Raw genomic sequence first — 11,705 nt, 5'->3', positions numbered from 1 at the left:
CTTTACACTCAAGTTCAATTGCAACATTTGTCAAGCCTTTACAAATGTAGCAACTATTTCCGTCTGGAGCACTAGTGAACAAAGATGCAGTGAGAGCCTGATGGCTTCACCAATTTTGTCATGAGTCAAATGGTGCAGCTGAGCTAATGTTAGACTATTTTGTGGTACACTAAATTTCTTAAGGCTAAATGATCACATATCATGTTCTAATGTAAGGATAAATGAAGCTGCATGAATAGGTCATTAAATACACAAAAAGAAGTTACTGCACAGTACTATACTGTAAATCTGTGCCAAGTGGTGGATCTACCCCATTGCTGCAGCCTTAAATATCACGGTTCATGTTATGTTGAATAAGGCTTTTATGAATATTTATTTGGGTAAATAAACATGACAAAATGGATAGGGTTACAGTGCTGGTATATTTTTTATGAATTTTGGGGAATGACTGTAATACCGTATATACATTTTTGAGCATCTGGGGCGGGTAAGCTGGTTTTTCAACAGCTCATAGCCCTAGGTATCATAAAATGTAGTTCACATATATTACTGTTTAGTACAAATTGGGTAAATAAAATTATCTTGCAATTCATTGCTATATGCAAGCACATTTATTTTTATTTACACAAAAATATAAATTTTTAATTTTTTTTTAAGTGGGAAAATACTGTAATTAAATTTGATTAATTTACTTAAATCTTCTAATAGTGCAGCCGGATACAAAAGTTTCATTAAAAGTTCCATGTTTAGTTCATATAAAATTTCTTTTAAAATTGCTGTCAATGGTTATGACAGAAATAATGCTTGGATTTTACTGAAGATTGAATGGATGTAGTTTGTGAATTTTTAGTGGGATGGTGTATGTTCAAACCCAAGTATTAAAGAGACGACTTTATACATAACATTGTTTTTCAATTTTAAAGTTTTCTTCCTCTGGTACAGAATGATTTATGAGAATTAAGGATTCACAGTTCTTTAAATTGAATGTAATGTACATCCGTTTTTAATTAGAGCATGATTGGAATGGGACCAAGATGTTGATATCAATGTCAGAAGCCACATGTCACTATATTTGACCATTGTTATGTCAAGAATTATAATAAAATTTTTAATTGAATCACTTGTAAGTAACATCGGTGATGGACTGCACTTATGAGTTTCTGTATTCATTTTGTATTTAATTTAAAAGGATGTATGGTAGATATAAGAATATTTTGCTCTGAATGGAAATAATTTGGAATAACCCTCTTGGATAAGGATGTACTGTATTGTTTCCAAAGAGCTGTATAATTTGACTGCTTAGTATAAAGCAGTCATTTCAAACAAGACTTTGAATCTGAAGTCAGATAATAAGCATAACTATTTGAGTAAGGGTAAAACTGGAAGCATAGTTAATGCTGTAAATTGCCCTCACCAATTTTGTCACCTGGAACACTTGAGTGGTTTCTCTGTTTGGTGGAACATTAGTAAGGGGTTTCAAACTGTTTTCTCATGTGTAATTAAAAGTAAACAATGGAAATGAAGTCTAATTTAAAGTGGCAAGAATCAAAGGGAAGCTAGAGAGGAATAGGTATAAATGTGCCAAAGATTTTTGTTATTAGGCATGTACCAAACCTATTCATGATGGTTCTTGTAGAGTTTTTTATAAATAATTATTTACACTACAAATGCAACTTTTAAATGATTATGCCGAATTTACTGTTTGCAATATATTTTGTTTTATACAACACTATTGTGTGGGGGGGGTAATAATAAATTTAACTTTCATTTCTATTCCTTAAGATTTTTTTAAGCTGAAATTGCTGCCCTGAATAGCAAAGATAAAATATTTTCATTAAAGCCACAAATAATATTTTTCACCATAGTGCTAAAATGTTTCAAACAGGTAGTTATCAAATTACTGATATTCATGTTACTCATGAACTAAGTTTTGTTTTTAACAGTTTATGTATAAAAGAAATACTGTACTATATGTTGCCAAAAGAAATTATACATCCGGTACAGTATGTATTGTAGGATAATGTATGTCAATTTTAGGAGAACATGCACATGTCAATGCCCAGATCATGGATAGCCTTTGTATTCATAATCTTGTAACTACCAGGCCACATTGACTAAAGCGGGGCACAAACTCAATAACTTTTCCATGGATTCATGTTCTTATATATTCAGGATCTCTACACCATCACTTTAAGATTAAAAACAAATTTATTTAAGAATTTTACTAACCTTTATTTCACAGCAATGAGAATGTATCACTAAGGAACATTTTTCAACATAACCTTCAGCAATTTATGTTAAATCCCCAATTTATAGCCCTAAACATAGTTTTATATAACAGTCTATGCAAGTTAGGTTTATACCATACAAAATTTTCTTTGATGACCAGGCCACACACTAGAAGGTGAAGGGACGACGATGTTTCATCAACGTTTCCATCGACTTGAGAATGGTCCAGGACGGACCGAAATGTCATTTGTCCCTTCACCTTCTAGTGTGTGGTCTGGTCAACATACTTTAGCCACGTTATTGTGACTCATCGCCTGCAAAATTTTCTTTACAATGTAAAGTTTATAATTACAAGAAGAAGACAAGCAGGAAAACTGCACTGCATCTCACAAGTACTAAATGTTTTACAAATGATATGTGCACTCTGAAGAATGACACTTCATCATCCAATGTCGATTTATATTGGTTCTCCAAGCAGAGCCTTTTGGCGAAGTGAAAAAATCCTGCGTAGATACTTTTCCTCGCGTTCCTCAGGATCACCAAACAGCTAAAAATGAAACTTTTATTAAAATATTTGCTGTATTGGTTTGTTTGTGTGATGCATTGAATTAATTTTACAAAAGTACTGTACTGTAATTATTAAAAGACTGCACCAAGTCGGGAAAACTTAGGATGAAGCACTTTCACAGAACATTCAAAGGTACTAAATGTCATTCAGGATACCAATACGAGAACATTCTCTTTCATGAGCACCACAATGGAACCATGGAGATGGAGGACAGGCACCATGTCTAGAACAAATTTACCAGCAATCTTATAGATTATTTCCAGATATGAGGGAGAGGATTGTCAACAGTAATGGATATGCAGGATTTCTAACTCTGTTTAACTGTACTGATAGCTCCTAGAGGCCATATTTTCCAAGATGCAATAAAAAAAAGTTCAGGTTACATACTTACAGTGTACAACCCAAGAACAATCTGAATTCTACCAAGGAACACTTCCTTGATATAGCGTACTCTTACACTGATATCAAACCAGTTACTCGCATTCTCATTTATGTTCCACTTCCAGAATAAAAGCTCTTCACAGTATTTAATAACATTCTCTCAACTATTTATACACTCAAATACTATCCAGAGTTCTTCTCTACTTTATCATATGATTTATCAAAGTCCATAAGTGCCAAATACGCCTTATAATTTTTCTGAAATGTTTTCTGTTAGTTGTCTCAATGAAAATTCTCTTAATTCACGCAACCTCTTACACTGCAAAAGAAAATCGACTTGTTCATCTACTAAATGCTTTGTTATTTTCTATACTCTTTGAGTTGTTAATACACTTGGCCTACTATAATTATACTTTAGTGCTTATAGTTCCTACATTCACAATGATGTTATATAAAGGTAGGATCACATCTTTGTCATCTGGCACAGCACTTATGTATTCAAACTATTTCTGCCAATTTCATTTGCTCTTGTAATTAATAATTTATGCACTTCATCAATATATGCAGCTTCCCATGTTTAAGCTTCTGCATGAAGTGCTTGTCTCTTCCATGAAAAGTTTATTTATTGGAGTAAAAAATTGCATATCCTTTCTGGGCACACTTTAGATTCTGTCCAAATATGAAACTTACTAAAAAAAAATGCTGAAAAGTTGTCTCCAAAACACCTATTAGCAGCTGAATACCTTCAATGTTCTAATGCTAGACCCCAGACCTAAATACCATCATAATAATAAATAACCAATGGGATAGAACATTTGCTTTAGACACATACACCTTTCATTCAGTTTCTAAAACAATTAGAGAAGCATCATCATCCATGAGCACTATCCCACAAAATGATGTCTCAGAATGTGCATATATTACAGTATGCTAATGCTGGGTTTTCACTTGGTAATTCATTAAGTTTGAACATAATAGGAATTAAAGAACATCAAACGGTACTTACATGAGGACTGAAAAGGCTATCGTCACTAAGAGGAATAAATTTCCCAGCTTTTGCAGCCAATTCGGCCTGTGTCCCAAAGTTGAATTCATCTCCATCTTTACTATCAGCTTGTTTCTTGGGAGCTTTCTCACCACGGCTGGATTTAAAGGTTTGCTGAACAAAACCATCTTCCCCAATTTCTTCTACAGCTCGTGAATATGCTACTTTCTCAGACTCTGTCATTTCTGAAATTAAAGACAAAAAATATTAACAATACAGTACCATTGATTATGAATGAAATCCTCAATCTTTAACTGTAGTATATGGGAAACCCGGTTGTGCCAATCTCTCTTCCCCACTCATCTCACGTCTCCTAATCCCATGCTCTCATTTCTCTTATTACACAAAAACCTAGATATTTTAGTTTTCACCGTTTCTCCTTGTATAATTAGTCTCATTTTTGTGGTGCTAAAGTTATTTAATTTTTGTAAGACCCTTGTACTGAATCATGGATAAAAAAGCTTCTTTACTGAACAACCTACAGAGAACATGAAGGAACATCAGTAAAATTGCTGCAATGTAAATTGGCATAGAAAATACTGGTAGGAAGAGAGAATAAAACTTTATATAATCACCTTGTTTCTTTGTAGACTTGACTTCTTCAGGTACAGGACTGAGAACCTTTTCCTTATCCCTTTCTTTGTCTCTTCGATCACGATCCTTTGTGGAGCCCCTACTGCTGCGGTCACGATCTATGCTGCTTCTCGCTGACCTTGATTTTGAGTACTTTTCACTATGATCTGAATCAGAGCTAATGACAAAAAGAAAAGTCTGATGTTATCAAATTATATTTATGACTTGATAAGAATAATAGCATGACACTAAGACTTGTCAAGGGGCTCCAACTGAAAACTGCATGCTACTTATATATTAACTTCAGTACTACATATTCAGTTTACATGACAACCAGCTGGTGCACAAGAGAACATAAATTCTTAAATTATTTTTTCGTTAATCTTGCCAAATTGTTTACCTTGACCACAGGAAAAACAAATATTTACATAGCTAACTTTGGCTGTGGTGGAGAGAAGAAATCTCACAATGATACAGTATCAGGAATGTTCATGGACCAGACAATCCAAGGTTGCCAAAGCACAGTGCATGGCGGGAGATGCCGCAAATATATTTATACCAATTTATTCCCGCGTCACTGATTTCCATTTTCCACTAGTTTTGTGCAGTTATATTGCACAATATTTTGTAATCTGAGAAATGTTTGAAATAAAACGTATAGAACATCGCTACAACAAAGGCATTTGTGTCTGTAATATGCACACAATATTATATTCTTTGGACAATACAACATACTTTTTTGCTACTGTGACACTGTATATGCTTGTTATATATACCTATCTACATGGTCATGCACAGTTATGAACCACTAAGAGTTGTGGCAAGTGATAATCTCATAACTAATAATCCAAGCTCAGCCTAGACCTACACATTTTGCATCAAGCTGTAAGTACTGTATGCATCAAATATGTTTTATTTCTTTGTATTTTTAAAGTTTTTACTATGTTTTTTTTCAAGTGCAATGGTATGCACATATTCATGTAACTAATATATGCACCACAATAAAATATAACAACAATAAAATATACATACTGTATTCACACACATTACGTATATATAACTATCTACATTTTTATGCACCATTGCAAACCACTAAACAGTTCTGGTGAGTGTGATAATCTTGTAACCACTGACCCAAGCACAGCAGAGTCACTCATACTCATTAGTTGTTGACGGTACCTGATGAAGCAAAGTGCCGCCTGATATACTACGCACATTCTGGTCACTAAAACCTGAATACGAATAACTTTCTACATGCTAGTTTTTAACGGAATATGAGATTCCATTGCACGATGGAATTACAAATAAAAACTCCCACACATGGCTAATCATCATCATTACCTGGAACTGCGCTTTCTATGCTTGTGTTTGGATTTCTTATGCTTCCGGCTAGATCTATCCCTGGATCTTGAGCGGGAACGAGTAGGACTGCGACGACGCCTGTGACGCTCTCGATCTCGACTTAATGAGTGGGACCTATTTAGCAAGAAAATCAATTTTATAGTTTATATATTGTATATGTATATAAAATTACTATTTAAAGGGCATAATAAAAATTCTAAAAAATTATTCCTAATAAGATGGCAAGTTTGCAAAATATTGGTGAAAACACAACACAGGTAAACTGTTACAAGAAATTGTTGTTTTTAATAAGACAATAACTATCATTGATTGCACAAATCACTGTATAGCATTTCTGTACTATTTAGTGTCTTCTTATATAGAAGTGAATGAACAGTGACTCAACTAAATAAATTCTGTCCATATCATGCAGTCACAAACATTTTGTACAGTACTTTAACAGTTACAAACTTCTTCAGTATTAGAAAATAAATGTAAATTACAGTAGTCCTAAATGGCACAGAGAGGAGGTGGCCTGAGCCACCTCCCGGGGCACGTGCGGCCCAGGCTCTGCTTCAGGAGGCTGGGGTTTTTCTTGCCCTTGCTGGGATGGTTCTTCTCCGGCCCCGACCACAGCGGTCTCCAGGTTTGGAGTCCCCAAGCCTTATTTCACCAACTTCGAGGTCAACTCCGGAACTCTCAGTTCCTGTGACTGCGCTGGAACCAATCGTATTGGCATTTGCCTTTCCATTTGAGACTTTCGGCACTGTGGAGAGGGGGGGGGGGGGGGGACCTGCTGCATGGGTAACAGCTTCTCCTCCGTACCAATCTACCCTGGCTTTGCGCCCTGGAGAGGCCACTCAGACTGACAATCAGAGCCTACTACTGATGGATGCCTACTACTATATGGCACATAAAAGAATGTTAAACTTGCTAAAATTAACATTTTATAAAAGCTGCATAAAACACACACAGCTAATGTACAGCTATGACAATCTCATTTATTTTATATTAACTGCCATACGTCTTTCAACATAATAGGTAAACCATAGAAATAGAATAATAATAAATAAACCATAGGAATAAATCATAGGCTAAAGAATAAATAAGAATGCTGGCTTCCAGATTCAATTAGCCAGTTTTCATTTGCATGTTACTTAGCAGGCTAACATCAACATTACCGATCTTCTTAAGTACTATGCCCATAATATAAAAAGGTGAAAAAATTATTATTTATAACATAATCATAAATTTGTAAAAACTGTCATTTTGTTGTCTGTATTGAAAGACTTTACTCAATTTGCATTCATTATACTAACTCATTACATATAACTGACCTACGACTGGGTGATGGACTACGAGAACGGCTATATGACCGACTAGAAGAATGTCTTCTGTGTCTTCGTGACTTTTTGTGGTGACGATGACGACTTCTGGAACTAGTACTGCTACTACTCCGAGACCTGACAATAATAAAAATTGTGTAAGTACAATTTTAAACCTTTTATAAATAATATATATACAGTATTGTAATCAAGCTCAATTAAGAACAGACAGACATGGTTACTGATTATATTTTATGGATGCACTTAGGAAACTCAAACATCTGTTGTTATGAGTATCTTTCAATGCTATAAATTTTCTATTTAGTCCTTCACAATGCTGCAGGTTTAACACTTAAACATCTCCTGTCATTCTCAAATGATAAACAAACAATGTTCCTGTTGTTTGTGAATGATTTAATATTCAGTTCCTAAACATTCTATGTGGTTGTCATTCGACACTAGAAACCTCTGGCAATTGTTTGTCATAATCAGGGCATAATTGTCAGGGCGCCTGACAGCTTAGTGGACAGTGCTTTGGATTCGTAGTCCTGAGGTTCTGGGTTCGATCACCGGTGGAGGCGGAGACAAATGGGCAAAAACTTTCTTTCACTCTGATGCCCCTGTTACCTATCAGTAAATAGGTACCTGGGAGTTACAACAGCTGCTACAGACTGCTTCCTGGGGTGTGTGTAACAAAAAGGAGGCCTGGTTGAGGACCAGGTCGCAGAGACGCTAAGCCCCGAAATCATCTCAAGATAACCTCAAGACAATGGGTAAAAATCCTGAAAGTCTTGGTTACCTTCTTGGGCATTATTAAAAACTTGGTAACATGTCAGGTGCATCACCATCTATTTACTGATAACTTTGCCCAGAACCACTGATGCCATGCAAAATTTCAAGGACTTTTATGGATCAGGAAGATATTTATGACAAGGAGAAATCTATTACAAATAGTTTACATGAAAACTGATGCAGTATTCAGAATTTGACGTTTTCAACATTTCTTCATCTTCATTTCTTCTACAGCCAAACTAAATTGATTCAAAAAATTTTCCCAACATCAGAAATAAATGTTTTACATTATAAAAAGGAGAAAGATTTTTTTTTTTTATGCATACCAGGAAAGGGGACCTAAAAATGATGTACAGTTTAAGGGTTAACAGTGGATCACTAATAATAAAAAAAATTCCACTGTCAAATAAGAATATGCATTGTTCCATGCTTCCATGCTAAGATGGACTCAACCCAACTTGTAGAAAGTGTACACTCAAAAATGATTGGAGAATTGCAGATATGTTGGAAACTGGGACATGAGAACCTACATTCTTTAAACACTGACATAATTGAAATTATCCTTGTGCAATTTGAAAAATTTCCATTTTGTATCCAAATAGTACAAGATCCCATGGGCCTGTTTCCAATATACAGTATCAACAATCCTTAGGTTAGAAAAGGGTTTACAGTTCAGACTTCAGTTAGCAAGTGTTGTGCTACTTATGAGATTGGCTGGTCTACAATAGTTTCAGGCTAAGGTGACTCTTTTCCAACTAAATAAAAATAAAAAATATTTTTTTAGTGGGGTGGCCACAAAGGTCCATTTTGAGACCTACCATTTTTGTCATATACATCAATGACATAGATGAGAATATTGCAAACCACATTATCAAATCTGCAGATGACACAAAGATTTATGGTAAAGTGGGAAATAATAATGATGTCTTACAAAGAGATCTACATGAACTCCACAAATGGTCAGAAGACTGGCAAATGCTTTTTAATATCGACAAATGCAAGACCTTGCATGTGGGGCATAATAACCCCACACCATGACTACCAAATTAATAGCGGTGCATTACAGCAGATTGATAAGGAAAAGGACCTTAGAGTCAAAATCCACCATTCATTAAAAGTTGTTCAACAGGTGGGTGCAGCAGTCAGAAAAGCTAACAAAACTCTTGGGATACTCAAGCATACTTTTGACTACTTGTTGACCAGACCACACACTAGAAGATGAAGGGATGACAACGTTTCGATCTGTCCTGGACCATTCTCAAGTCGATTGACTCGAGAATGACTACTTGTATAAGGAAAAGAAGGTAATGGTTCAACTGTATAAATCTCTGGTGTTGCCCCCATTTGGATTACTGTATCTAAGCATGGAGACTTCATTTTCAAATGGACATAGCTGCTCTGGAGAAAGTGCAACACCAGCAATAAAAGTAATTCCAGAGCTAAGTCATCTCTTGTATCAGGAATGCTTGAAGGCCACAGGACTAACAACACTACAAACAAGGCAAGACAGGGCAGATCTCATTGAAACTTTTAAAATACTGAACACGTTAGAGGATGTTGATCTGGATAGTTTCTTCAGGTCAGATGTAACAAAGGGCAATGGTTTCAAGCTCAACAAGCCACAATGTAGGACTGAGAACAGGAGATGCTATTTTACCCACAGGGTTATTATTATTATTAACCCATGGAACCACCCACCTACCGAAGTCGTAACTTCCAAAACTGTTGTTTCAAAATATACCTGGAAAAGATAATCGAGGCAAATGGGGGGACAGTTGACAAACCGCCAGCTTCCTTGCCTCGTCGAGGCCACTAGGGTTAGTGGCTCTCAGGTAAAACAGGCAAAATGCAGTAAAATAATCATAATAACCTAACATAGCCCAACCTAACTAAAAGAATCACTGCTCAATCTTCCACATTCAGAAAATCTAGAATGTGTGACTCAATGGCAAGAATAAGCTGGAAAATGGAAAAGCTGACCCGATAAATGTCCCCAAAAATGCACAGGATGACGATATCTTGTGTGACAGTTTTGACCCAGAAGTTCTTATTTTGAATAAAGAAACCATAATGATATATGAGGTTTCCCACTGTATACATAATTATAACATGGTAAAGAACTCTTAGTGGGGAAAACCTTAGATCAAAACTCCACTGGGTACAATAATTAATTATACCTGCTTTTCCGTCTCCTCCTGCTGGTCCGCTCACTGTCTGAATCACTCGAGTAACGGCCCATATTTGCCAATATTATCTTCAATTATACGTGCAGTATAGCGGATTTCTTCTTAATTTACATACAGTTTACATGGCTCCTCCATACACTTCCCGCAGTACACGAGACGCCGCTGAAACCTTTGTTATACGTACAGTTTATGGACACCGTTTTTCTCCATCGGACAGTAGTGCGAGTGGATGTATCATCCAATAAGTCTCGGTGTTGCTAATAAGATGAAGACGTATAGCCTAGGAATGTCTCTGACGAAGTGGCACCACACCTCTGCTTCTTGGTGGTAGGTGCAGTTTGCAGGAAGGGTTTATATCCTCCCCGATGACTGCACGTGCACCACACCTCTACACTGTTACTCGGGAAGTGTTTTGATGCCGCTCACCTCGCTCGCATCTTCCTTCTCCTCACCGCTTACGTTTTCTATGGTGACAAATTTTAAGGATACGGGCCTATACATAATGATTAGTTTGGTTTATTTATCACCCACGGGAGACATCTCCCGTCACGCAGGATGCCGTCGCAACTCCACAGATCTCCAGTATCATCTATTGATACTGGTAATGGCTCAAAAGGCCCACCACTTACGGGCTATTCATGCCCGTGCCACCTTTTGGGTGGTTTAATCTTCATCAATCATCATCAATCATCATCATTTATCAAGGCACTTGTGGATCTGTTTGTTCATTAGTTTAGTTCATTTATTATGCACCATATACCCATCCTGTGGGCGGTAGTGGAGAGTATTTTCATGGAGATGGAGTACTCTCCATCCTCTCCATACTCTCCATATTATATTGAGAGTATGTTTTCATTTCTTGTTTTCATTCTACTCATTATGCTCAATTAGTATTAAGCTTGTCATTTAAGTTTATCATGCCCGAAACGCTTTGCGTAATAGTGGCTTTAGGCATTGTATGTACTAGCTCTACCTATAAGTCAACCAATCTTTGTAAAAATTTATTGTATGTATGTACCTTACCTAAATAAACATTTTATTTTATTTTATTTTATTTTATTAACGCGGAAGAAGACTCACTGTCACTTCAAGTTGATCTATATAGGGTTTTGAAATGGTCAAAAGATTGGCAGATGCAGTTTAATGCTGATAAATGTAAAGTTCTGAGGCTAGGTAATGATGATAGAATTACAAGATACGAGTTAGATGGTGTTGAGATTGTGAAGGCGGATTGCGAAAGGGATCTGGGAGTTATGATTAGTAAG

At 36.1% G+C, this 11,705-nt stretch overlaps 1 protein-coding gene across 2 annotated transcripts; it reads right to left on the bottom strand.

Annotated features, from left to right (window-relative positions):
• Positions 1-587: 587 nt before the first annotated feature.
• Positions 588-10,860, bottom strand: LOC123745043 (serine/Arginine-related protein 53). 2 transcript variants are annotated; one of them, XM_045725317.2, is made up of 6 exons: positions 10,432-10,860; positions 7,475-7,600; positions 6,138-6,272; positions 4,799-4,974; positions 4,185-4,408; positions 588-2,776 (listed from the first exon to the last, which is right to left on the bottom strand). In XM_045725317.2, exons 1-6 carry the CDS (start codon positions 10,491-10,493, stop codon positions 2,687-2,689), a joined length of 813 nt encoding a protein of 270 aa, XP_045581273.2. In that variant the 5' UTR covers positions 10,494-10,860; the 3' UTR covers positions 588-2,686. The 2 variants fall into 2 exon arrangements, with proteins under 2 accessions (XP_045581273.2, XP_045581274.2); XM_045725318.2 differs by having other exon boundaries at positions 2,517-2,776; positions 10,625-10,794.
• Between the last annotated feature and the right edge of the window lie 845 nt (positions 10,861-11,705).

The sequence above is a fragment of the Procambarus clarkii genome, chromosome 57, assembly GCF_040958095.1.
Source record: "Procambarus clarkii isolate CNS0578487 chromosome 57, FALCON_Pclarkii_2.0, whole genome shotgun sequence".
Classification (NCBI taxonomy): domain Eukaryota; kingdom Metazoa; phylum Arthropoda; class Malacostraca; order Decapoda; family Cambaridae; genus Procambarus; species Procambarus clarkii.
Note: the sequence above shows the minus strand (reverse complement) of the source record. Positions and strands in the feature narration are given on the sequence as shown.

Bases quoted from the DNA above. Each gene is read 5' to 3' on its own strand.
- LOC123745043 (XM_045725317.2), bottom strand. From the start codon at position 10,493: ATGGGCCGTTACTCGAGTGATTCAGACAGTGAGCGGACCAGCAGGAGG. The intron at 7,601-10,431 runs GTATAATTAATT...TATTATTGTCAG, and splicing joins AGGAGGAGACGGAAAAGCAG to GTCTCGGAGTAGTAGCAGTA. The intron at 2,777-4,184 runs GTAAGTACCGTT...TTTCATTTTTAG, and splicing joins ATAGCCTTTTCAGTCCTCAT to CTGTTTGGTGATCCTGAGGA.